At 45.7% G+C, this 26617-nt stretch overlaps 1 protein-coding gene across 2 annotated transcripts in view; it reads right to left on the bottom strand.

The window, feature by feature from the left end:
* Positions 1 to 26617, bottom strand: part of EIF4E3 (eukaryotic translation initiation factor 4E family member 3) — a 62169-nt gene that overhangs the window by 20569 nt on the left and 14983 nt on the right. The window contains exons 2-3 of one of the 2 annotated variants that reach the window (XM_070492663.1): positions 20907 to 21055; positions 3184 to 3256 (exon numbers count right to left, since the gene is read on the bottom strand). Coding sequence is in view for 1 of the 2 variants with exons in the window: in XM_044754170.2 (XP_044610105.2) it covers positions 3184 to 3256; positions 17748 to 17929 (255 nt within the window). In the remaining variant the exon portion in view is untranslated. Of the gene's footprint in view, positions 1 to 3183; positions 3257 to 17747; positions 17999 to 20906; positions 21056 to 26617 lie in introns of those variants that run through there. The other variant, XM_044754170.2, reaches the window with a different exon arrangement.

Here is a 26617-nt window from a genome sequence, read left to right as displayed (position 1 = left end):
TAAGTCCTCCCCCATCCCCACCGACATCTCTGATTTCCTGAAGAGTCTCAAGTACAAAAAGACGTATTATGTCCTTATGCAAAGCAATCATTAATAACACGCCATTCCTACATTTCATCTGAACATATATGGGAGGAAAACACAGGCGCGATTAGGGATGCGGTTTTCTAGTCCTGACAGAGTGAGAGTTCAAGAATCAACCTACAATCACAGAATAAAAAGACGGTGGGACAAAAGCATGTCCTCAGCTGCCTTTAAAATGGGCACCCAGGCTAGTTCTTAAATACTAAGGACTATTCACAGATATTAAGGACAGTCACAGGCTCGAATCCCAAAAGTTATTGATAAGTTAAATATGTTTTCATCAGTAGAAGTGTTAGCAGTGGGATAATCTGGGGAATAACTGCTTGAAATACGCAATCCAGAAGTAGTGGGACACAGTTTTCTGATGTACAACGTGACTGAGGAAAGTAAAAAATCCTGTTCCATAGAAGTAGGCAAATGATGGCAGACGAGCTTATTATTAGTATTGGGCACTTACTATGTGCTTCTTACTTCCTTGTGCCATTTCATCCTCACAACCTCATGATACAATCGGTATCATGATTATTCTCATCTTAAAGATGAGTAAGCAGATACAGAGAAGTTAAGCGACTTGTCCAAGCTGGTAAGTACCAGATACAGCACAAACCCAGGCAGTGTAACCATCCTACACCCTCGCCCACAGCCTCGCCAGTCAACTGACAAAGCCGAGGGGTAGAATCCAACAACACTTTAGTAAAAGCTGGCAACATCTGAGGGCTCACTAGTGCCAAGCACGGCTAAGAGCTACTATATGCAATCTCATTTAACCCTCGCTCAACCTCGGGGAGTAGGCACTGTTATGATCTCAGTGTTACAGGTGAGGAAACTGAGGGGGACAGAGCATCAGAGATAGGACAGGGATTCCTGACCACTTAAAGCAGTGTCTCATTATCACCCCCTACCCCAAGAAGCCCTTTTCCTAATTACTCCCTTGTGAAATTTTAATACCACAGAGAGACTATATATCTGTATATGTACTGCATATATATCTGTGCTTTGTACATAAAAAGAATAAGATTTTTTTCACCCCACCGAGAATCAATTTTTGCCCACATTGAGAATGTGTGGGCTACAGCTGAATGGATCCTTATGCAAGGAGCCTGTTGTGACTCAGGAAAGGGGTTCATTTATTTTTCTCATTCATTCATTTATTCAATGCTTCAGTATTCACCGAGTGAAAGGAACCAGACACAATACAGTATAATACTCTGTGATTCCATTTATATAAGGTTCAATAACAGACAAAATGAATGTATGGTATAGCAACGTGAACAGTGGCTGCTTCTGGAAGAGAAGGACCAACTAAAAAGGGCATGAAGGAATGTTCTGGAATAATGGAAATTTTTTTATCTTGATCTGGGTGGTTACATGTTTGCATGCCTTTGTCAAAATTTATCAAACCATACACTTAAGAAATCTGCATTTACTGAATATAAATTATAGCCCAATATAGTTTTTAAGGAAGTTTTAAAGAAAGTATTTCCTAGTATATGCCAGCCTGGGTCCTTTAAATCAGTCCCTTGTCTAACTTGATGCAGATGCCAAGGTGCAACCAAAAGCTCTGTTGTCATCATGCTGGGTCAGGGAAACAAACTGACCCCTTAATCTGACTTTACCAACGTGTGCCCTGCCATCCCAGGCAAAGCTCTGATGATCCGATATCATAATGGAGTAGAAAAAGGCTAATGAGTACCTCAAAAAATCAATGGGATCTAAGAACTTCCATACGAGGACAGGCTGTAAAGTCAAGTGCCCGGAGGTTTATACAATGGCTGCTGGGAAGAGGTAACAAAAATCTATAAAGTCCCACAGGCGAGAAGCAAGGGGAGGCCTTTCCTCAACTCTGAGAACATTTATCCCTCTGGACAGTGCTCACGTGCTCCCTTGTGACACTGCTTGTTCTTGGCACCAAATGATTATTTACAGCAGCACTGTTATTTTGCTTTCCACATGCTTATGTCATTTTCCCAACTAGATCAGAAATGGCCCATGGTCAGGACTGTGTCCTCCACCCAGCTTACTGCCCTCAGCGGCTATGCATGGCACCTTACAATCAGATTCCTGGGGCCGCATAACTATGAATACCCAATTTTCTGAACCAGATCCTAGAAGCACTGTCTGAAAAAAGGATCTTTGTGCTACTTCTGCATGTGATAGGCTGCCTAAGAGACACAATCTAGATGCCAACCCACTGGAATTTCTAAGACATTAGAAGATTTAGGGGCACAACAGGAAAACTATTTAAATCTAAATCTGGCCCTTCTAGAAAATTCAGGACATATGGTCAGTGCAAGCATGAAGCAATCTTAAAAGGCTTATTCTGTCTATAACAGTGTATTAAACTAGAAAAGGGGGAGAATCTTGACAGAATTTGCTTTTGGAAAAAACAGAAATGTGATCAACTGAATAAACTGGGGTTTTTAGAACTGTTCATCCTAAGAGTTGGAGAGAGAGAAATAAGAGAACTAAGACCTCACATTTGGTGAGAAGCTACTCTGCATCAAGTATTCTGCTGGAGACGGTATAAACATTATCTTCTTCAATCCTCACAGTGACCCACGAAGGTAGGTGCTATCATTATACCAATTTTACAGAATAAAGGGGATGATACTTGGCCCAATATAGGATGATGGAATCTGAATGTGAAGTAGGAAACTGGTCTGAGACCTTCCATTTTCAAGCTCAACACTATCCCGCACTTCCTTTGTGACCTGTAACCTTCAACAACCCCGCAGATAGGTGCCAGGGCCTCTCCCAGATGAGAACAGAGCTCAGGGAGGGAGCTGGTGTTTGAATGGGAACACAGACGGACATCTTCAAAACCACACCAGAGTCTGCTTCTCACGAGGGTCTGTGAAAGGTTTAGGGAGTAGATGGTTTTAGCAGGTCACCAAGAGAAGAGCACGCCACCTAGGCACATGGTTAGCCAGCCCATGGGGTAGTTCCCGTCAAGGGCAGCTGCAGCAAAGTGGATGTGAGAGCCGAGGCCAGGGCAGAACCCTGGACAGGGCTGTGGCACAGAGGGAGCTTTCAGTTTGGGTGGTTAAGTGACTGACACACGTCCCACGTGACTCAGGTGCGTCCCTCTCTCGCTCTTACCTGTACTGTGTGCACTGTGTAGATTTTCTTCAGATTTGACGCGCACTCAGCTGCTGTCGCACCAGGGAGGGATCTGAGCAAACAAGCAAAAGGGCAAGAAACAACGAAACAGGCCGTCAGTGTTCATGAACCAGTTCACAGTGCAAGTCTGCAGGTCTACCACAGAACTGGGCATTTCTGGAATGCTATTTAGAGTTTAAAATGTGAAATTCCAACTTTGTGAAGTTACGTCTTTGCTTCACCTAAAAATAGGCATATTTATTCTGTGGAAAATTAATTTAAAAACACAAATGTAAGTGAAAAAAGTATTGGAAACCTTAAAATCACATTTTAAAAAACACTAAAATAACCTTGCAATAACCAAGCCTTTTGCCTAGGGCTTTGGATAAGAAACTGTGCCTATCGGACTGACGACAGTGAAAATGCAGAGTCCTGACCTGGCTATATGTTGGAAAAACTTGTTAATTTCCCCGTGGCAAATATTCATGAACTCCTGAGAAACAGTGACCTCTGCCAACTTTAAGAAAACATGATTACTAAAAGTCAATTTTAATTTCACCTGAATTTGCATGGGTTTCCAAAACACTTGCCTTTAGGAAATACTTTCAGTTATTTTTTCCGGCTGATTTAATTAGCTCTGCTGAACTTTGTGGTCAGAATACATTAATCTTTAGTTTGCCTATGTGCCACTAGATGGCAACACACTACAGGTTTGTTCCCCCAGAAAACCATGCGATACCGCGAGCTTCACACCATCTCCTGGGATTGGGGGTAACAGGACACGCTCTCCTCGATCCTGAGTTCAGACTCTCAATTGCTGCCACCTTTTCCTTTTCCCTATACTGAGTTAGCAGTTCTTGCTCAAGAATGTTGGGGTCCAGTTACATCAGGCCTAAGATGAAAATTCACCGCTCACATAGTGCTCGAAAGTCCTGTGTCTGGTTGCTGGGTGAGAAATGAGGCTTGCTGAGAGGAAAAAGTATCAGCTCCCAGGTGACCCACTAGGATCTGGAATCTATAAAAGGGATGCTCTTTAGCAGCCACTGACCCTCAGAGACACAGTCCCCAGGGAACCTCAAGGTGTTGAATTTTCTGGACAGTAATTAAACCATTACACACTAGAGATGTGCACAAAACTCACCTAGCTCAGAGGGAGGGAAGATGGCAAAGCAAAGGACCACGCCCAGATGTGGGGTGGGCAGGAGACACAAGTGGCAGGGCTCTCAGACTCCATTCCTGGAACCCTGGACCAATGAATGCTCCCTGGTGTCTAATTGGAATATCAAAAATGCATTTCTGAATACAGTTCCCTTGCTTGGAGGTCACTAAGGAAGACAAGTATGGACTAGCATGGGCACAAACGGGGGACCCTTGTTGAGTAGGCGAAGTCCGATAAATAAATCTACCCGAAAGCACTGGGTTTACAACTCTTTTCTAGTTGTTTATAAATATGCCAGACATTGTTTTTTTAAAAAGTCAATCCACAAGAACCACCATGATTGCATTTTGTTGCCAGACATGAAGCCTAAAACAACAGATGAAGAGTGTGGTCAAGAGGGAGGTACTCGACATCTTGCTATGACAGTGCTGGGGCCCGCGACACATCCATCAGTCTGTCTGGACTGCCTGGGCTTGGGGATATGAAAGCATTGACTTAGATAAATATCAATTAGCTATTTACTGGAGGTTTTATGCTGTTTTTAGTTTGAATTATAAAAGGATTGGGGAAAAAAACTAAAAGGAAAAAACCTCGAACTTTTTCTGAATAGATTTTCACATGAACGATCTATTGCTTTTATAAGAAAATCTTCTGGAATTTATTCCAATCTGATTTTTCTTCCTTTGAAAAGTTTAGCTGAATTCTCCACCAAATATGCCCAGCAAATAATCCCTGGATCACCCAAAGCACACGGGAGGGTATACACAGGCCTCCTTTGATACGGGGTGGGGTGGGGGTTGTTAGGGTCCAAAGGGAGGCAATGTACTCGGCATTTTTTTCATTTTTAAAACTGTGTATTTCATATGTTTACTATGTCTTAAAGTTACACTTCAATTTGTGATTTAGAAGGAGTATAGAATGAGTTTAGAATGAGTATAATTTGAATGTTCACCTCATACAGCATTACATGAATTTAAGCAAATACGATGTCAGGATAATATCATTTAACCTAGAAAAAAAAAACCATTGATAAACATCTGCTTAATATGCCTCTTTTTTAAATGCCTCTGTCTCCATGTTCTGGTCTTTTACTCATATTCTAGTGCAGGAGACAATTATACAAAGTCATTTAGGGTCCGCTTGATCTCACCGTCCATGTGTTTTTGAAGAAGTCTACTATCCAGAGTCCAAGAAAGGGATCTAGAACAAAATGACGACTAGGCAGTGCTTATCAGTGTAAGACAAGGATGGCAACAGCTAATCTGTGTAGACTGAAACCTTGCTAGTGTGATAAGAATTTTACTTTCATTACAGCATTGAATCCTTGCAAACCTTCTTCTGCAGCTGTCAATACTATTTGTCACCATTCTCCAGGTGAGCAAGCCAGGGCTTAGGAAGGCTTGTAACTTGCCCAAGGCCACAAAAATGTGATGTGAATACAGGTGACCTGTCTGAGATTTCCTGCTCTTTACCGCTGACTGAACTGTCCAGCCAAGCCATATACACACTTACATATTTTTTTTTGGTGAGGAAAATTGGCCCTGAGCTAACACTTGTTGCCAATCTTTCTCTTTTTTTGCTTGAGGAAGATTTTCATTGAGCTAAGATCTGTGTCAGTCTTCCTCTATTTTGTATGTGGGATACTGCCAAAGCATGGCTTGATGAGTGGTGTGTAGGTCCGCGCCCAGGATCTGAACCTGCAAACCCTGGGCCGCTGAAGCAGATTGTGCAAACCTAACCACTACGCCACTGGGCTGACCCCCACAGTGACATTCTTTAATGGAGTTTTTGCAATTAATCCTCTGTGTGTTCTCATCAAGGCTATCATTTTTGCTGAATTCCATTTTTAATACAAGATAGTAGTCCATATAACTTTCTTAGAATAGTCTTTCCAATAGACCAGGATAGAGAAGATCCTCACTAAAACCAACAGGACCACACTCAATGACAGCTCTATTCTGATTAACATCTGATGATATGTATTGGCGTTTGAAAGAAAACGTGTCAGGTTCCATGGAAACTCAGTTTCCTATTTTCTTTTTTTTTTTTTAGGAAGATTAGCCCTGAGCTAACATCTGCTGCCAATCCTCCTCTTTTTGCTGAGGAAGACTGGCCCTGCGCTAACGTCTGTGTCCATCTTCCTCTACTTTATATGTGGGACGCCTGCCACAGCATGGCTTACCAAGCGGTGCCATGTCCGCACCTGGGATCCGAACCAACGAACCCCGGGCTGCCGAAGCGGAATGTGCGCACTTAATTGCTGCGCCACCGGGCCGGCTCCTAAGTTTCCTAATTTCTTAGAGGAGGCTGGATTCTGTGATCTTAAAGGTTCCTTCCAGCTGTTGAACAATTTTATGAATATCCAGGTTTCAAAGTAAAAAACAATGTTGTCAGAACTTCTGAGGGTAGTAAATGGTTGGTTCGGCCTGTGCAAGGAACAGCATTCTTCTGCAAGCCAAATCTGATTCCAACAGTCACCGAAAAACAGCAACGTGCTTCAACCTTGTGCCTGAACCTCGGACATCTTTAACAAGCAAAACTGGGCCGTATCCACAGAACCCATTTTAAAAGGGCAAAAAGCTGAGACTTTTAAATGACCTGCCTTGGAAACAGGTCAGTCTGTACTGGATTTGCTGATTCAAAGTTGAAGCCGAAGCTGTATCGTCTACTATTACTGTTTCTTAAAGTAGCAGTGCAGGCTGCTCGTGGCAAAGCTGCAGCCTTGGCAGCGGACAGTCGACAGCCCGTCTTCCCTGTCACTCTAAGAGACAGTTGTACCGACTAGAAGGTAAATGTTTGTAGCGGGTTTCAAGGAAAGGAACATTTTTACTCCTATCTTATATACAGTATATGCTCATATCTTTAAAAATCTTTTTAGTTCATTCATGTTACAAACCTAAACCTCCCAACTGAAGCTTAACCAAACCTTCTCTCTGCAGGCAAGGGTGCTCACCTGGGGGTGCTGTTGCCCCCCAGGGGACAATTGGGAATATCTGGAGACATTTTTGCTTGTCACAACTGAGGGGGATGCTACTGGCATCTCGTAGCTAGAAGCTGGGCTGCTGTGGCATCTCCTACAGTGCCCAGGACAGTCCCTTAACAAAGGATTATCTAGTGCAAAATGTCAGTGGAGTCAACGCTGAGAAACCCTGCCACAGACAAGTAACAAATAGTCTCAGAGGATGTATAATTTATTTAATCAACAAAGATTCATTGGACACCTTTATTAGCTGATGGGGATACAGCGATGATCATTCTAGACAAAGCCCTGGTCCTCATGGAATTTATGTTCTAGAACTGGCACCCCTGCTCTCTGAATTCCCCAGAAGGCAAAGAAACAACACTTAGATCCTCTTTTATTTGCCTGGGAAGGAGGAAGTGGGAGAGAAAGCTGAGAGAGGAATACACACATTGATGATGACCATTCCTAGAAGGAGAGAGAATCAGAGCTGTGGAAAATCACAGAATCAGGGAATCAGGACCTATTTTCATTCTCTGAATTTGATGCAGTCTCCCACAGTATGCAGCTGGAGCTGAGAACACAGCAATGGAACAATAAATGCCCCCTGGATGGATCAGATTGAGGGGTTTGAATTGTACCACCAGGAGTTTCCCCTCTGATTTAAGGATATTAACGTAATGATGGCTTCTTTTTATCAAGCACGTATTATACGAGAAGGTTTTGCATGTATTATCTCTAATCCTTAGAGCAATCCTGTCAAATTGGTATCATTATCTCCACTTTACAAATTAGGAAACTGAGGCTTAGTGAGCCTGTTTTGAAGTAACAGATCTGGGTTCTTTTCTGGGTCTGTCTGGCTGTGATGCCCATGGTCTTCCTCTTGGACGAGGACGCCTCTCAGTGAGAACCAGGCAGTCACTGTCAGCATGGCATACAGCACATCCTAGGATGATTCCTCTCTCACTCCTTCTGAGGCCATCTACTCCCTCTTTGGCCCACCCACTGCTCCTGCCTGCCATCCTCTCCTCCATCACCATCCATGTAGCCACTGTTGGGAGGGGGCAGAAGCAGAGATGCTGGACAGAGTTGGTTGCCACCAGAGTCTCTGGCAATAATGAGACCCCAAAATGTGAGACAAGGAACCCAATTCAGGAAGAACATATCTACACGTCATTTTCTGGGGCTGGACATGGGAAAAAGATATTTACCAAACAAAAACCACAGATGAGCTGAAGCAGGAAAGCAGAAGGATTAAGAGAATAGTCTTTGGAACTAACAGATCTGAATTCAAATTCCAGCTCTGCCACCTACCAGCTGTGTGACAAGCCTGACCCTTTCTGACCCTCACGTCCCCTCTCTGAGAACACGGTTTCTACCCCCATTGCTCTGCTACTTTGACTACATGAGCTACTGCTGTAAAAAGCATTTCCACAGTGCCTGGCATTTAATAAGCAATCGTTGCTGATGTCATCATCGTCGTCATCATCATCATCATGGGCAGAAGAACAGGAACAGAAGAGAAAGCAATTCGAACTAAGAGACATCAAGCACATTTTCTAATCTGTGGGGCAGAGAGTAAGAATGCTAAGAAGTCTGTGAGAGTTACACGCAGAGCTGAGAAACCCCTACATCCAGCCTCTGAAAGAAAGCCCATCAGGTGCCGGCCTCTCTGGGCCTAAGGCCACAGCTACAGTGAGGGTTGCTTCCACTCGGACCCGGCGAATCCAGAAGCTGCTATGGATAAGGCAGAAGTGGGAAGGGATCTTCCGAGGTCAAGTAGATGATTAGTGCAAAGATGCCAGGGGAGCTCTTAATGCTACTTAAGACCCAAACTCCCAAGTCCAGTTTTATATTGCTCCCGTATGTCTTCAATTTAACACAGTGACAGGAAATGCATCTTAAGATTCTCTATCTAGAACTGGTTAAAATTCCTTTTAATCTGGAGAGTCAGGAGAAGGCAGGAACTCCAATAAGGTTGAACCAACTGTTCTACTTCAATGGTTTCCAGGCACCTAAGCACCATTTACGTGCAAAAAGTTAATGTGCTATTTACAAATCATCTTTACCCATTAAAGCAGGTCTCTGAGAATCCCCATAAGACAGAACTCTTTCAGCCCAGTTTAAGTCTGAAATGATTCAAGGCATTTTAACTGCTCTCTTATTCAAGACATACTTACTGAGCCCCCAATAATTGGAAAGACTCATATCATGTGCTACATGCATGCATTATCTCAGTTCATCCTCATTAAAACACCACGAGGTAAACAACGGTTGCACCCCCACTCTGCAAACTAAGATAGCACACTAAGTCTGAGGGCTGTGAGGAGACTTGCCCAAAGATACGCAGTTGGTTAGTGGCAGAGCTGGGACCTGAACCAAGGTTTGCCTGGCAACCTTGCTCTTAGTCACCAGCCTAAACTGAGCACTGCATGACCCACGCTCTGGTGCCACGAACACAACTCTGCACCAAACATAGTCCAAACCCTCCTTCAGCTTGCAATCCTCAATTCAGACTTCCCAGTAGTCCAAATGTGTCTTCTCCATTAAACTCCACCCTTAAAGACAGGCTGCAGGCTATGCTCATGAATAGAGTTTATAGGGACAGTGGCCTTTGTAAACACCTAAGGAAATTATCCTACTGCCTGGCTAGCTCTCAGTGGGCCAGAGCACCACTTACCAGCCACCTGGACACCTGGAGATGCTTCTCACAAAGAGAAGCTAAAAAGGTTTCCTCAAACCCTGCCGCATCCTTGCCACTCAAAGTGTGGTCCATCAACTGGCAGCCTCTCCTGGGAGCTAGTTAGAGAAGCAGAGTCTCCAGGCCCTCTGAATCCCAAGTGATTCATATCTGTATTGAAGTTTGAGACATGCTGGCCAACGTCATCTAAATCAAGTCACCAGAGAAATGCTAACCACTTGGGAAGTAAAAGCTAACGAATGATAGCATCAAAAGAAAAATGTAAAAATGACCATTCTCACAGATTTTTTTTGTTCATCACCTAAAGAGATGATCAAGATGAGATTATTATTAAATGTGAAGGACAAGCCTACAAAGGCACATAAACACGGGTTTTTAGGCAGGGCTCTCTTCTTTTCTCTGCAAATTTCGAAGCAGGGAATCCTTGGTTTAATTATCTCCCATGAAACGGGCCCTTGGTTTCCTTATTTGTGAAATTAAATCATGGGGCCAGCTTACCTCTCAAGTCCTGTGCAGCTCCCGTATTTTAGGATAAGGAATATGGGAGAACTGCATCCCAATCACAGGGAAGCAGCGTTCAGTGGGGTTAGGGATGCCAGTGCTTGGGGTCACACAGTCCTTAATTCAAATCCCGTTTCTGTTCTCTATTAGCTGTGTGATGTCAGATAACTTACGTCTCTGGGCCTCAATTTTCTCATCTGTAAAATGTTGCTGATACATCCTATCTCATTGTGAGGATTCTGTGGATAACTGTGAACAGTACCCAGTCCAGTGCCTAGCGCACTGAAGCAAATGGTAGTTAATATTAAAAGGTTAAAGTGGAAAAGACATTTGAAACTTAATGGCAGAATATGCAAAACACGGTACAATATATCCAAGTCATGGATACACATGTCCATTGCACAGGCACACAATAAATGGCTGGTGACAAAATGAACGATAATATTCTACCTTCTATGAGGGATCATCTCATTTCAACCCAGAGAACAACCTTAAGGGGGAAAACTTTAAAGCCAGGGATCTATCTCCTAAAAGCTAGTCTTCCTGTTGAACTTACTAACCTCAAGCTTAGCCACCGCAGGGAAAATCTGCACTGACCCAGTAAGATGGCAACCGACACCCCCTGTACATCCTCCACTCCATTAATGATGATTTCACTGTAATCATTTTTAGATACATCTGTAATCATTTTTAGATACATCTGTGGCTTGTGGCTACACTAGCTTCCTGTTTGAGAGTCACATACAAAAATGGTCCAAGGCCTATTATTAACAGTTAATGATGAAACTAGTGAAACTATTTACATAATCTAAACATTTTATGTTTACATGTTTGTTTATTTGATTTTGATTTCTCCCTGTTTTCATCTATTGTCACTCCTAGCCTATAAGCTCCTTGAAAATAGCAACTGGGGTTCTTTTCACCTTGATATATAACTAATCCTTCAGAACATGGGGGCTGGGTGTAAGAGAAGTACAGCCATGCGAGGCATGACGATGTTTCGGTCAATGATGGACTGCATATACAAGGGTGGTCCCATAAGATTAGTACCGTGTAGCCTAGGTGTGTAGTGGGCTATGCCATCTAGGTTTGTGTGAGTGCACTGTATGATGATCGCACAATGACGAAATCACCTAACAACACATTTCTCAGAATGTCTCCCTAGCGTTAAGCAATGCATGACTATAACGGCATTAAGAGTTACAAGAGAACTAAGTAAGGCCACATTTTGAACTGTCATCATGCCAGATAACTAAAGTCTTGCCAGCTGCCTCACGTTTGGAAATAAGTAAATGGCATCTGTAATATGAAAAGCAGGAAAATATATATTTTGAGCAGCTAGTACGGGTAAGGACTAGTACTTTTCTGAGTTAAGATGTTTAAGGACCTCAGGCCTGTCTGCAGGAAACCACCACTGACCCACAGTTAGAAAGGCTGTGAGCCCCTTGCTCAGGTCCTTTCCCTGTCAGATCTACCCAGAGACCCTTTGCCTTGTATAGAAAATAAAATCCTGGGCCATTAAGAGTGCCTGTGGGTTCAGAAGGGCAACAAGGTGGGAAAAAATAGGAAAAGTCGAGATGCCAGCCACTCTCTCCCTATCAACTATAGCCTTCCACGCAGCCTTCTCCTCTCACCCAGTCCCACGAGGCCACTCTATGAACAAGGATGACTGTGGGATCCTCTTTGTCAAGCCTGGCCCCACCTTCCCATATGAGATTTGTTATTATGGAGCACACCATTGGAATGCATTTGAAAGCACCACACCCTGAGAGGTGGGTCCCTCTAGAACTCGGAATATGTGGAACTCTTCACTGATGCTACTGAAGCATATGGCACGTGAGACACCCCTCCTGGGAAGCCCAGGCCCATGTTGTCATCATCTTTGCATTCCCAGCACCTAGAACAGTGACTGGCAAGTAACATGCTCAATTAACCTGATCAGCAATAGAGCAGGAAATCTCAACTTTTGATGCCTAAGGCATTTATTACAAATGCACATTCCACCTCGGAGGTCTGACTGAGCAGCTCTGGGGCAGGGTCCAGCGCCTGTTTTTAAGGGGCACAGCCAGGTGATGTACGTGGTGAGGGGCTGCACTTTGAGAAAGACTGGCTGAGCGGAGCTAAACTCTGATAGGGTGGGGTTGGTGAGAGACATATGTGATGGGCCACCTTTGTGACTAAAAACACAGAACACAAATACTCACTAAGCACCTACTATGTGCACTGTAATGTGCACTCCTGGGAGTCAGACAGGAGGCAGTGAGAGTCTCCCAGTCAAGAGGGACGGACAGAGGAAGCATCAATGATCCATAATACAAATACTGGCCTATAAAAAAATGCTGTGGGAACACAAAGGTGGTGGGCTTCATCCTGCCGGGACCAGGGACTATTCAAGGACAATTACAGAGTTGGCATCTCAGTAGGCCCCTCAAGTATGCATCACAGCTTTTCAGGTAGACTAAAGGAAGAAGGGCATCCCAAGCAGAAAGAACGTCATGAGACAAATCTCAGAGGCTGGCAAGTCCATGGTTTATCCAGGAAAAGGGCCAGTAGTTTGCTGTTACTGAACAGACTGAGTGGTATTTTGGAGTTGGAAAGAGGTAGGTGATGAGGCTAAAAAGGAGGTGGGTGTCATATTAAAAACAGGAATGTAGAAATTTGTACCACAATCTGTAAGTCTATGGTTTTTTATTTCTTTCTTTTCTTTTCTTTTTAAGCTGGAGAAAAGTGGTCCATTTCTAAAAACAAAGAAACAATAACAAAACCAATCAGAGCTGCTCTGGTAAAAGTAGGGGTCGAGATGCAGAATCCCACCTGTCTGGAGCACACAATTCCACAACAGAGGCACCCTTAGGTGGTGAGAGACAGAGGTAAAACCCAATACCATGGCAGAGAAAAGGGGCAGGGGAGTGTCAGAATGACAAGATCAGTGGGGGCGTGCGGGGTGGAAGACTAATCCTGCTAGCCCAGGTGGGGGATGCTTGGAGGAGGGAAGAGCTTGGGAGCAGGTAGGCCAGTGTGTAACAGGGGCTAGGGGGGACCAGGGCCTGCAGAGGGAAGGACATAGAGAGGAGGGGATGGCTTAGGCTTGGAGGAAGTTTTCCAATGTGAACCAATAATCTGAAGGACAGAAATGGGTGGAGTAGGGTACTTGAGAGAGAAGAGGAGTCAGGGACCAAATGAAAATTCCAACTTTGAGAGACTTGTAGGATGCTGGTATAGTCAACCAGCACGTGGTAAGCAGTGTGTGTCCAGAACTCAGGAGAGAGGTTAGAGTTAGAGACGCAGCTTTGGAAATAGTAATCAGAGTAGTATGAACCACCACAGGAGACAGGAAAGGCACTATGGGTAGAATTCAACCACCACCTACATATATGTAGTGCAGGCTGACGGGCTTGCTCTGATCTAGGAGCTGAGGACAGAGCACTGGGGAAAAGAACTCTGTGAAGCTTGCATTCTAGTGAGAGAAGACAGGCAAATAGTACTAATCCACTGGAGAAAAGAAAGCAGGGTCATGAGCATGGGGAGTGTGTCAGGCTGTGCATGCCATTTTCTATCAGTGGTCACGGACAGCCTTGCTGAGAAGATGACATCTGAGCAGAGATCAGGAGAAGAAAGTGCAGGCCTAGCAGATGACTGAGGGAAGAGCATTCCAGGCAAGAGGCACCATTGGCGGTAAAGGCCCACACTTGGGATGACAGAGAAAGAGCAAGGGTCAAGTGAGCTAGAAGGGCAAGGGCAGGAGGGAGAGTGACAGGGAGACAGGGGGAGTTGTACTGCGGAAGGTGTACTGGGCAGGCAGGAAATGCTGCAGAGTCTCATGGGCTATTATAAGCACTTTGGCTTTTGCTCTGAGTGAAATGGGGAGCAGAGAAATGACATTCTTTAACTCACATATTAAAGGGGCCACTTTCACTACTGTGATGGGAATGGACTGTAGGGGGCAAGGGTAGAAGCAGGAAGAGCAGTTGGGATGCTCGTGTCCTGATCCAGGTGAGAGAGATGGTGTGGTCCAGCGTCTAGGATGCAGGTGGTGAGAATGAATTGGATGCTGGATACATTTTGATGGTAGAATCAATAGCATTTGTTGATAATGGACATAGCAGAGAGGGAGAAGGATGGAGAAGAGGAGAGAGAAAGGGAGGGAGATGAGGAGGAGAGTCACAGATGACTCCAAGATTTTTGGGCTGAGCAACTAGAAGGATGGAGTTGCTGTTAACTGCTGTTAACTGAGATGGGACAGACAGAAGAAGACAAGTTTGGGCGAGAAGTTGAAGAGGTGGTTTGGCACATGTTGAGTTTGGATGTGTATCAGACACCCACATGGAGACAGAGAGGAGGAGCTGGATGCACGAGTGTAAAGTTTTAGGAATCACTGGCATATAGATGGAACTGAAAGCTTTGTGACTGGCTATCACTGGTGTTGATGGGGACAAGAGGCGGCCTGACGACTGAGTCCTGTGGATAAAACTCAGAGGAAAGGGGGTCACCACGAGATGAAAACAAAGCACTCGGAGATACACAACCAAGAGTGGCCCCCAAGAATCAAGACAGGACAGTATTTTAAATATCCAGAAAAGGCAAGGAAAACTCTTCTTCCTATACCCTCAACCAGAAGTACCCACCAAGTACTTAAATCCTCAGCCACACAGTATAATTTTTTAAAAACCAAATAAGCACTTATTGGAGTTTACTATTGAAAATGCAATAACTCTACGGAAGGGCTCTCCGCTTCATGCATGGGAGGAATGAATTCAGGTTGCTGGCTTCCTAACACTGAATTCAGACAAGCCGCTCCAGGGACTGCTGGGGAGGAGGGGTTGGTCATTTGCGGCATCGAATAACAACGTTAGTAGTTAACATTTATTAAGCACTTATTCTATACCAGACACCTGTGTGGATCTTTTACATTCACTGCTCTTCTTTAATCCTCAGAAGAGCCCTATGAAGTACATCCTATGATTATCCCCATTTTACAAACATGAAAGGGACGTTTAGAGAGGCCAGATTGCTTGTCCTTCATCACACAGTAGTCTGCAAGGTAGGACAGGCCAGGAGGTAGGTGGCAAAGGAAGGTTTTAAGTAGCGGGAGGCCTTTGGATGCCAGGGAACTCAAAAGTGATGCCATGGGTGGCAGACATCAGCCATGCTGGGGTGAAGGCTGCCCTGGAGGGCTCTCCTGAGAACCTTACCACGCTCCCTAGAATCCTGTTTCTCCAGGAGAAAAGTTACAAACGAACCTCTAGAACACGTGTTCACAACTCCCAGGGGATGGGGGGCAGGCTACCTAAGTGTAATGGACTCCCAGAGAAGTGGAGAAAGTTCAACAAAAGCCATGGGATGAGTGATCAAGCGAAATGAATTCCTATGTGCAACGCTGGAACTAATTATAATTTTTAAGTTAATATAGCCATTTCTATTAAAGATTTGGACACTGTGGCAATAACATATTTCATTTGATTAATGGCTTTCAGAGAACAAAAATGTGCAAATAGATAGTAGGAAAGCTATAGTTTGTGACTTCATTGAAGTTACTGAGTTCTTATTTTAAAAGCTCCCAGACATTCTTAAAAAGTTGTTTGTTGTTATGTAGTATTAATATCTTAGACCATTCTTAAAATGTTGCTCCTGTAAGTAGACTAATTTTTGACCTATTGAAAAGGAAAGTCTCTTGATACTGTTTCCACCAGTCAACAGTCCCACAATTTAGACCAGAGGTCCAGGTTTAATACCTTGAAACCAGACACCAGGTAACAACAGCAGTTACAGCACACCTTTGAAAGCAAAGACACATAATTTCATTCTGCTAAAGTTTGCCAAAACCACTCTTGTTATGACAGTAAAATGCTCTCTTAGCATCTCATAATGAAAGTGAAAATGTTTTGAAAAATGAGACTCACATATCTCCCCCACCCCCAAGTGTCAATTTTTATAAATGAGCACTAATTCCAACAGGAAGAAAGGAATGAGCTTATCTTTCTAAAAAAGATGAATATCAGTTTTAAAAGTCTTCCAGGCACTTTATGCAAGGCCTTTTAAGACCAGATTTGTGTCTATTAAGTAAATTTCACAGAAACTGTCACATACATTTCCTCCTAAGACTTAACCATAGTAGAAACAGTCTCATCAAAATTTCTGTAAGTTGTTGGGACAAGCCTGAGGTGTTATCATTGGGCACCCACTGCGTGACAGATACTAAGAAGGGGCTTTGCATTCATCCATTTATTCATTTGTCAAAAATTTCTTGTGCTCCTACTACGGAGCAAGCACAGTTTTAGATACCCGGACAGCAAGTGTCAAAACAGTCCCTGCTCTTTGACCTTTAACAGAGGGGAAGTGTTGAGGGGTTGACAGATTGAAAATAAACATGCATACATAAAACAATGCAGTAGCATTAAATATGAAGAAAAACAGGGGAGGGCAGGAGACTACGGAATGATGGGGGAGAGGGTGTGCAAGTTTCGGTGCAGCAGTCAGGGACGCATTTCTAAGGAGATGGCACCTGGGCTGTCCCCTGAGAAAGCTATAATTGTCCCCACTTTGCCGACAAGGTGAGGAATTGCTGAGCACTCAATCCCCAGCGCCTGGCAGGTACGTGGCTCCACTGGAAGTGCTCAAGCAGTGCCTGCCCAGTGGATGAGAAAGAACTCAGAGCGGTGTCCTTCGGTGGGGCCCGGGTGGAGGGGCCCGCTGTCCCTGTGCCATTAGGATACCACCCCGCACATTTCCCAGGGGGCTGCCCAACTTTCCCGAGCGCTGTCAAGGCGAAGGTCGTGTCCTGAGCTTCCCCAAGAGCCCCAGGGGGTAACCAGCACAGCATCACTCTCCCCACTTCACACCGAGGACCCGATTACCCCCGACTGGCCCACCATCTCCCACCGCCCGCGGGCATCCTTCTTCTGCAGGAAAGAAAAGGGGAAAGTGCTGCTGAAACTTTTGGGGCTGCGTTTAGTCTCTCCCGGTCGGGAGGCGACGCCGCCGAAGAGCCGCTCGCCCCGGCCCGAACCTCGGCTTCCGAGCGGCTCTGCGCGCGTCCCCGGGCGCACGGAGGGCCGCGGCCGCGCGGCGGGGCCGGGGTCTGAGCCACCGCGGAGCGGGGTCGGGGCCGCGCCGCCCAAGCGCACGGGGATGGGGCCGCGCGGAGACAAAGCGGCGGTGCAGGCCCGGCGGGCGCACGGCGGTGGCGGCGAGGCTGGGGCCGGGCCCGGGGCCGGGGCCGGACGCGGCGGCCCGCGCCCCCTCACCTGTCGAGCCAGAAGGTCCAGGGCGAGTGCAGCGGGACCCCGCCCGGCTCGGGCCGCAGTGCCGACAGCTGCTGCAGGCCGAGCGGCGGCGCGGTGGCGGCGGCGGCGGCGGCGGCGGTGGCGCGGGGCCCCGGCGGCTCCCTGGCCCCTGCGGGGGGCGCGGCGGCCGGGGGCATCGCCATTTTCTCCGCCCCGCCTGCCAGGCCGGCGGACGCGCGGACCGCGGGGCGAGCGGCGGCTGAGTCACCCCCGGCCCCGCCCGCCCGGCCGCCCCGCCCCGCGCGCCCCGCCCCGCCCCGCCGCCCGCCGGGCCTGGGAACCGCGCTGCGGGGCCGCTGGGGACACGGCCTGACCCCGGCCGCCAAACAAAAACAGGCCGGCCCACGGGGGGGTCGAGGGCAGATTCGGCACAGGCACAGACCCCGAGGGCAGGGGACTGATGGACAGGCCGGCCCGAGGGAGGGCAGAGCAGAGGCTGAGGATGGATTCACGGGCCATGGGGGTGAGCGGAACAGAGGTCATGGGGCTGGTTCAGCGGACAGACCAGACGGGAGGTCGGTGAGATGGATAGGCCGGCTGTAGAAAGATGGAGGGATGGATGGATGGACCAGTGGATAGAGTTTCCGACGCACACGTGGTAGGGGAGGAAGGGTGGATGGAGATACCAGTAGTCTGAAGGATGGGTGGCAAAGCTGGCAGATGGCTGGAGGAAGGATGGAAGGGCAGATGGAAGCACAGTTGGATGAGACAGATAGATGGCAAGGGGAACCGCTGGCCAAATGGATAAAGAGACTGGAATGCTCAAGAGTGCAGAAAGAAAGGGCCAGACAGACAGAAGCCAGGTACCACTGGCTCAGGCATGTGGTTGTAACAGGTCAGCTTTGCATTCCTCCTGGTGACAGCACATTTCCTAACCCAGCTGACTTGAAGGAACCAGGGTCCCCATCCCACCCTCTCTGGGGCCACCGTGTGCCCACAGTGAGGGGCCCAAGCCTGGCCCAAAGTGTGGCCAGTTTCAAAGAAGGGTTCCCAAAGTCAGCCAAAATTTTCCAGGCTTGCCCCAAAGTACCTGCAAGGAAGGAGGAGGAAAGCATGTAAGCACACGTCATAACCGGCATGAGCATGGACACCCTCTTTAAACTTGAATTTCCGGATAGTCCCTCTCTGGCCTTTAAGAGCTGTGGATGTAGAGTTCCACCTCCTCATAGGTTTTCTACCTGGCCTAGCATATGTTCTGCTCTTAGCTAGAGCATTCACTGGGATGGTCTCGAACAGGAACCGCAAAACCAGATGGGTTCTGGGGCTTCACGGGCATCGTAAATGCCTGTTCTGAAGCCCAGGGTAGGTGCCTCCTCTAACAGGTATTCAAGGTCAGATAAAAAGACAACAATGAAAACAAGACCACTGCTAGGGGATCTCCGCTTCAAACATAATTTCTATACAACATGTGATACTGGAAGCAACGACATATTTATAAAGTCCTTCCAGCTTTGAGATATTGTGGGTCCTTTTGGTTAGATGCATTTTTTTTAATTTTTTCCTTTTATTTCTTTCAGGAAAATGCATTTATGGCATTGTTTAGGCTGTTATGGACACTTTATACTTATTAACTCACTTAATCTGCCCGACAATCCAATGAGGAAGGTACTATTATTAGCTTTTTTATGGATGAGGAATGGAGAAGTTAAACTTACCCCAAGGTCACACAGTACATGACAGAGCCGGGATCTGAACACAGGTAATTCAGATTCCAGAGTCTAGGCTTTTTTAACTGTCAAGCTCTACTGTCTGTCTAACTGGAAAACTAACAGGTCCTCATAGTAAAAATAAGGCAATGAATAGGAAGGCTCCCTCCCTCCCAACACTATCAATCTTCCTGCCCAGAGGAAACCAGTGTTACCAGTTTCCTTCCAGAAAAATGCAAGTATGCCCATAAAAGCATATAGCTAGATATATAAATTGTATACCTATCTGTATCTTTTATAACAGAAATGGAAGCATTTTATACCATTGCTTCACCTCCTTATCTTACTCAACATTATATATTTGAAGGCTTTTTTCCATATTAAAACATACAGATCTACTTCATTTTAAGGGCCGCAAAGAATCCATTCAAAAGATGTAATATAACTTAATTTACTAGCCCTCAAGATTTGTGTGGTTTGCAGTCATTTTCTTTTATAAATAATGCTACCATAAGCATTTTTATATTTAATGTCTTTTCTCATCTGCACAAGTTTATTTCAGAGTAAATTTGGAGAGGTAGAATTTTTGCCTGCATTAAAAAATTTGACACATATTGCTAAATTACTGTGCAAAGTGGTTACAGGAATTTATGTATAATTGATTTATAAATAATGGTTGATTCTGAAAATTTATATTTACTAAGTGACATTTATCTTTGTAAAAGTCTACAGTAGAAAGGGAGTTTTTGCTTTCTAATGATTAGAACTAGTCAAACTGTCAAGTCTAGCTTCTTCCTTATGTCCTGTACCAATACCCTCAGCAAGAAAGGGTTATTTTAAAAGTTTTATTTGCCGTTTCTAAAAGAGAGCATGCATCACATGATAAATTACTTTCAGCGTTTAGAAGTAGGAACAGTTTCGCAATTTCTCTTTATTGAGTAACAATTATGTACCTCCCTTCCTTTTTGCTTTGGCTTCCAGGATGCTCAGAATTACATTTGAAGCTCAATCATAACATTAATATTAACCAAGGAAGACCCATCACTCTTTTTATGTTAATTTATTCCTATTTTTATTTTAATGACCTAATTGCGCACATATGTATGTTATACTGTGAACCCCTTAAATCTATTGTGGAAGCAGGTGATATACAAAAAAATAAAATGTAAATGATCTAAAGATTAATAAAAGAGGTCAGGCAACATGGTTAAGGGGAGAGGCAAGGAGAGAATGATGGGCGTAACTTCCAGTCCCTTTCTGTTTGAAATGTCTAAGGGACTTAACTATTGTTATTGCTCTTGACAATCATCCTTAGAAAATAACAAATTAGGAAAATTCCCCTGACCTTCCCCACTTTGCAACCAGACAGCAGGAATTAGAAATTCAGGGTAGAAAGGGAACTTGGAGATTATCAAAGCAGACCCATCATGTTAGAAATGAGGAAACTGAGGCCCAGAGAGGTGAGGTGACTTACCCGAGGCCACAGCTCTAGGAAATGACAGAGGCAGGACTAGAACGTGGGTAGCTTGAGATCCAGGCCAACGTGCTCTCCCACTGCGTTAACACGGAACTCAGATGACTTGGGGTGGCAGGAGGGAGGAAGAGAAGGTGACCCCACAGCCCCTATCAACAAAAACAACAAAAAGGACTTGAGGCACTCATAAATAATTAAGCAATTAGCTGCAGCAGCTATACCCCTCCCCTTCAGCATCCAGTCACCAAGGCAACTTGGGCAGGGTGCCTGCTGGTTGCCTAGTAACAGTGTGGTCTGCTCCCCTGACATGCTCCCTAGGCATCAAAGGATTTGAGAGCTGGGAAGAGCCTTAAGACAGGAATCACTATGCCAACACCTTCATTTTCCAAATGGGGAAATGGAGGCCCAGAGAAGCTGAGTAACATGCCCAAGGTCACACAGCTACTCATGGGCACAGCCAGGCTCCATTCCCAATTGCTTTCCATTGCACTAGGGCTATCTTAGGGATGCTGCAGATGGAGGAGAGGAGATCTCTCCACAGTCCCTAGGAGAATGAGAAAGTAAGAGCTAGCGAGCAAGCAAGAAAGAGACAGAGACCTTGAGCTCTCATATGCAATTAGCAAGAGCTGGTAATCCCATCAGCCCAACTTTCATCATCACCATGGCAACATGGGTGAGGCGGGTGCTGGTTGCCTAGTAACAAGTGGTCCTCTCTCTTTCACTCACATCCGGCTCCCTGGGAGTCACAGGAACAGAATGTTGGAGCTGGAAGGGAAGGCAAGGATCCTAACTCAGTCTCTTCCTTTGACGGATAAGGAAACTGACGTTCGGGTATACTGTGCAAGGTCACACAGTCACAGAGCCAGCTAATGACAGGGACTCGTTGGCCAGCCAGCCTTTCCTGAATTCACTCCATTTATCGCCTCTATCACAGCCCTGCAGGAAGGGAACCTTCATTCAAGAGAGTCAAAACATGGGAGGGTAATGGCTTGTGGTCTCCTGGAGGTGCTTTTACCACTTGTCTAAATGGTGGCTATGCCACACACAAGGCCTGGCATACAGCAGATGTCCATAGGAGGTACTATCACAGTACTTAAACCCAGGCTCTCTAAAGTCAGAAAACCTGAGTCAAAAGCTAGCTCTCTCGAAATCTGGCAAGCCCTCTATGCCTCAGTCTCCCCATCTGAGAAATGGGCATCGTAACAGTCCCTACCTCTTGAGTCATCATTAGGGTTAAATGAGAAAATGTACATGTCAAGTGCCTGGTATAGTAAGATGCAACAAATGTTAGGTATTCATTTATTCTCCATTCAGTAAATATCTGTTGCATGTCTACTATGCAAATGCCACTGTTCTATGCTCTTGAGATTCATTAGGAAGGAATACAGAAAAAGAAATCCCTGTCTCACGGAGTTTACTTCCCAGTGGAATGAACATATATATATATATACACACACATATATATTTTTTAATGTTTAATGTTTCTTGAATGGGCGGAGGAACTCATTGGCAATGTGCTATGTTTATGTTACTGGGCTGCTTCTCTAAGACTGAGAAGTTTCCTGTTTACAGGGTGTGATGCTATAAATATGCAGGGCTGTCTTGTATGTGGGAATTCTGTTTTCCTTTCTTTTAAAAGCTCAGAAGAAAGAGGAAGGCAGTGACCACTAGATGGCAGACCTCAGTGTCCCTAGATACGGAGCACAGGAAGGCAAAGGCCTGGGGTTCAGGCCCTGACTGACACTTCCAGCAAAGGCAAGTGTTGCAGTCCGGTCAGTCTGAGGGCAATGGCTTGGAGGGATGGGGGAGGCTGGAACTGCCTTTGGGACACTGAGGGCGTCGGGGGAGACTGTAGCGTGGTTTAAGAGTGCTTGCTTTAGTGAGATTAAATCCTGCTTTCACCAAGATCCTGCCAGGGGTAAGCTGTGTGACCTCGGCAAGTTATTAACCTTGCTGAGCTCCAGATTCCTCATCTTGAACATGGAAATAATGGCGAGAGCTCCCTAAGGGGGCTGCTTTGAGGCATGTATGAGAAAATATGTCTAACGCGCCTTGCAAGCTGCACACAGAAAAAGCTCAACCAATGTTACTTATCTGGAATCTAAAAGATCCTTGAGGGTCTAGTTCCAAGTTGCAGGTGGAAGGGGAAAGGGGGAAGGAAATAGCACTTGTTAAGCATTTGCAGTGAGGAGACTGAGGTCCTCCCAGTTACCACGCCTGGAAAATGTGACGTCGAGTTTCAGTTGTCCCCCCGCTCCACATTCAAATCCACTGATCAGCCCTGGAGTTCTTGTTTTGCTCTTCCTGCCCCTTGAATTCATCTCCCTTCTGTATACCCAGTGGTACCACCCACTCCTAGTCCTCACCTCGAGTTCCAGCCAAGCACAATACCCTCCTCGCTAGTCTCCCTGCTTCTAGCACTTGCCCCTCCAACCCACTGCCAGACAGCAGTCTGACAATTGTCCCCAAACGCCAATTTGATCATGCCCGAACTGCTTCACTGGCTTCCTACTGCTCTCAGGATAAAGCCTATACACCTCCCGGTGGCCAACAGGGCTTGGCATCTTCTGGATCCTTCCTGCCTTTCTAAGAGCATGGCTGCACTCCCTCCTTCATCTCCACGGCCGAGAGGCATCTGCACATGCTGTCCCCTTTCCTGAGCCGCCAATGCCTCGGTTGTGCATGGCTGGCCCCTTCTCCGGCTCAGGCACCCTGGGGAAGACCTTCCGCACCCTCCAGCTCTAGAGCAGGTCCTCTCTCCTCCCCGACTATTTTCTTCATAGCACATGTCAAAGCTGCACTGATCTACTGCCTGTCTCCCACACCAGAACATCAGTTACAAGAGGGCTGGGGTCCTCTTGTTCACCTCTGTGCACCTGGTGCCTAGAACAGGGCGGGCCGCATGGATGGCACACCACCCAGATTTGTTAAGGAAAGGAACTGGGTATACAACAGCTATTGACTGAAAAAAGTCTGTGACTGGGGGCCCGCCCTGTGGCCGAGTGGTTATATTCGCGTGCTCCGCTTCAGCGGCCCAGGGTTTTGCTGGTTGGGATCCTGGCCAAGGACATGGCACTGCTCCTCAGGCCACTTTGAGGCAGCGTCCCACATGCCACAACTAGAAGGACCCGCAACTAAAATATACAGCTATGAACTAGGGGGATTTGGGGAGAAAAAGCAGAAAAAAAAAAGATGGGCAACAGTTGTTAGCTCAAGTGCCAATCTTTGGGGGGGAAAAAAAAGAAAAAAGTCTGTGAATTCATCTCCCCATTTCTAGTCTTTCTCCTCTGCTGGTTTATCCTTTCTGTGGACAGCATATTTGTTTTCCTAAAAAGTACTTTTCCCCTGATACTTCTTTGCTCAAAAGCCCTAAATGGCTGATTGGCTCTCACAGGCTGAGTTCTGAAATCTCCAGTCTAGCATTTGAAGTCCTCCCCACCCAACCCACCTCTCCAAGTGCATTTGCAAGCATATTTCCTAATACATTCGGTGTATATATACCTATATTTATATATACTTGGACATATATAAATATATGTTAAACATAGGTATTTGGAAATACATATATTTCGACACACCCTCTTCCCCTTTGTGCGCCTTCAGCTCTGCCACGACCTGAGCTCCACCACTCCTCCACCATTGCCTCCCTGGTTCCTAGGACAGCACATGGGAGGTTCAACTTGACTCAGTCGATGATCTGTCTACTCCCCACTCAGTAAACACACTGTGTGCGCTCACATCTCGACACTTTGGCCTGAGACCTTTCTTTTCTTCTCTGGCCATCCAAATGCTCTAACCATCCTTCAAGGACCAGGGCAAGTTCCATCACAGGAGCTCAGTCACCAAACACTCCTGAAAGGGGCAGGAGATCCAGAGCTCAAGAGCCATCACTAAGCAGGTACCCAAACTACTTTCCGCAGGAACCCCGTTGCCCTGGCAAAGGGAACACTGGAAACTAACCATGCTTTTCCGTGGTTAAGAAAAAAGTCCCATGATTTCAGAAACATTGGCTCTGTGGCCAGTCTAAGAATTCAGATTAAGGGACCTTTGTTGTGACTGCACAGGATTTTACTGACCGGAGAGCCAATGATTCATATAACCAACTCCTACTGTCGGGCATTTAGATTACCAAGGTTCCCCTCCATCATGTGCAACCCTGCAATAAATACATTCTGCAAATCACTGGCTCCTTATAAAAGAGTAGTTATTAATGCCTCCCCAGGCCAATCAATCAGCCAGAGATGTGAGCATCACTGAGATTAAAAACTGGACCTGGAGAGGAAGGCCAGCAAGCTTCAACTTGGTTTTTGGCAGTTTTTAAAGGAGAGGAAAAGATGGACAGCAGAGAGGCAATGTGATCAGAGGAAAATCCAAAAATGTATGTTTGAGCCCACGCTTAACAGCTGTGTGATTTGGGGACAAATCAATTATCCTCGTTGAGTCTCCTTTTTTTATCAATTAAAAACGAGTGCGCTAATGATAGCAGTGTCACAGTGCTGTCTGGAGGGGAGGCCATGCCCAAGCCATAAGGTGCCACACAAGAGTCAGCTGTTGTTTCCTTATTACACTTCCTGCTGGGATAACCCCACAGCTTTACGCGGGTTCAATACGGGTGTTCTCCTTTGTGCTCTTTGGAGATTTAGAGGAGTGTATAGAGCAACCAGCTGTCCCAGTTGCGTGAGACTACTGGGACTTGAGTCCTGGAAGTCCAGGAAAACCCCTCCTCAGTCCTGACAAACGGGAATGGTTGGTCAAGCCAGGAGCAGGTCCACAGAGCACGGCCTTTGCCACTTGGCTTTCTGCATTCATCGTGCAGGCCCCCACAAGCTGACAATTGCTTGCATATTAAGATAAGTCAGCAGCAAGCTGGTCACTTCTTTGCAGCTAAGAAGCTAGCTGCTTTTGGGATAAGCTTTTGTTTTGAGCTTTCAGTTACAGCTCAGACATCATTTAGGGGAACATTCTGCAGGCCAGTACTCTGAGGAAGGGCACTGTGATTTCCAAAGCTTTATTTTTAAGCTTAAATAATCACATCATATTACGGCGTAAGAAATCCTGATACAGAAAATATAAACTTAGCAAAATACTAGGAGGTGCTGTGCCATGTTACAAAATGACCCCCTGTACCTTACTGCCCTATTATTAATGCCTAAGCTCCTTGCGGGTGGGGAGCTCACCTGTGTAGCCCTCACAGACGATTGTAAAGCTTGCTCATGTAGTGGGTCTTCAGTAAATATCTGGATAATGAATCCCTCTATGATTAAAATATTCACTGAAATGTATACTGAAATATTTTATAAGCCATTTACTTCCTGAGAGCTGCGTACACTAAAATTTGAGAAGCTATTATCAATTGATGGGCAATTAGGAAAGGAAAAATAAAGCAATTTCTGAAATGAAGCCACATTATTTGTTTTCCAAAAATACTGTAATTGCATAAAATTTTCAGAACCGTAACTACTGTGCAAAGTGCTGCAATAGGAATCATGAAGATGCGTTCAGACAGCGTTTTAGGCCAACGAAACCTCTGCAGTTACTTAATCTCTTTCCTTTTACCATCAGCAGAAATGGCATTCTCCCAGTACGGAAAGATACTGTTAACTTGTTACTCCTTTTCTGTTGATTTTCACTTGTTACATAATATGCATATGATGTTAAGTTGCATGATGTGGTAATTCTTTAGAAGTTTCTTAGTTTTTATGGTAAGATGC

Source organism: Equus asinus, chromosome 21 (assembly GCF_041296235.1).
Source record: "Equus asinus isolate D_3611 breed Donkey chromosome 21, EquAss-T2T_v2, whole genome shotgun sequence".
Taxonomy (NCBI): domain Eukaryota; kingdom Metazoa; phylum Chordata; class Mammalia; order Perissodactyla; family Equidae; genus Equus; species Equus asinus.
The sequence above is the reverse complement of the archived record's forward strand: the minus strand, read 5'-3'. Positions and strand labels throughout refer to the sequence as shown.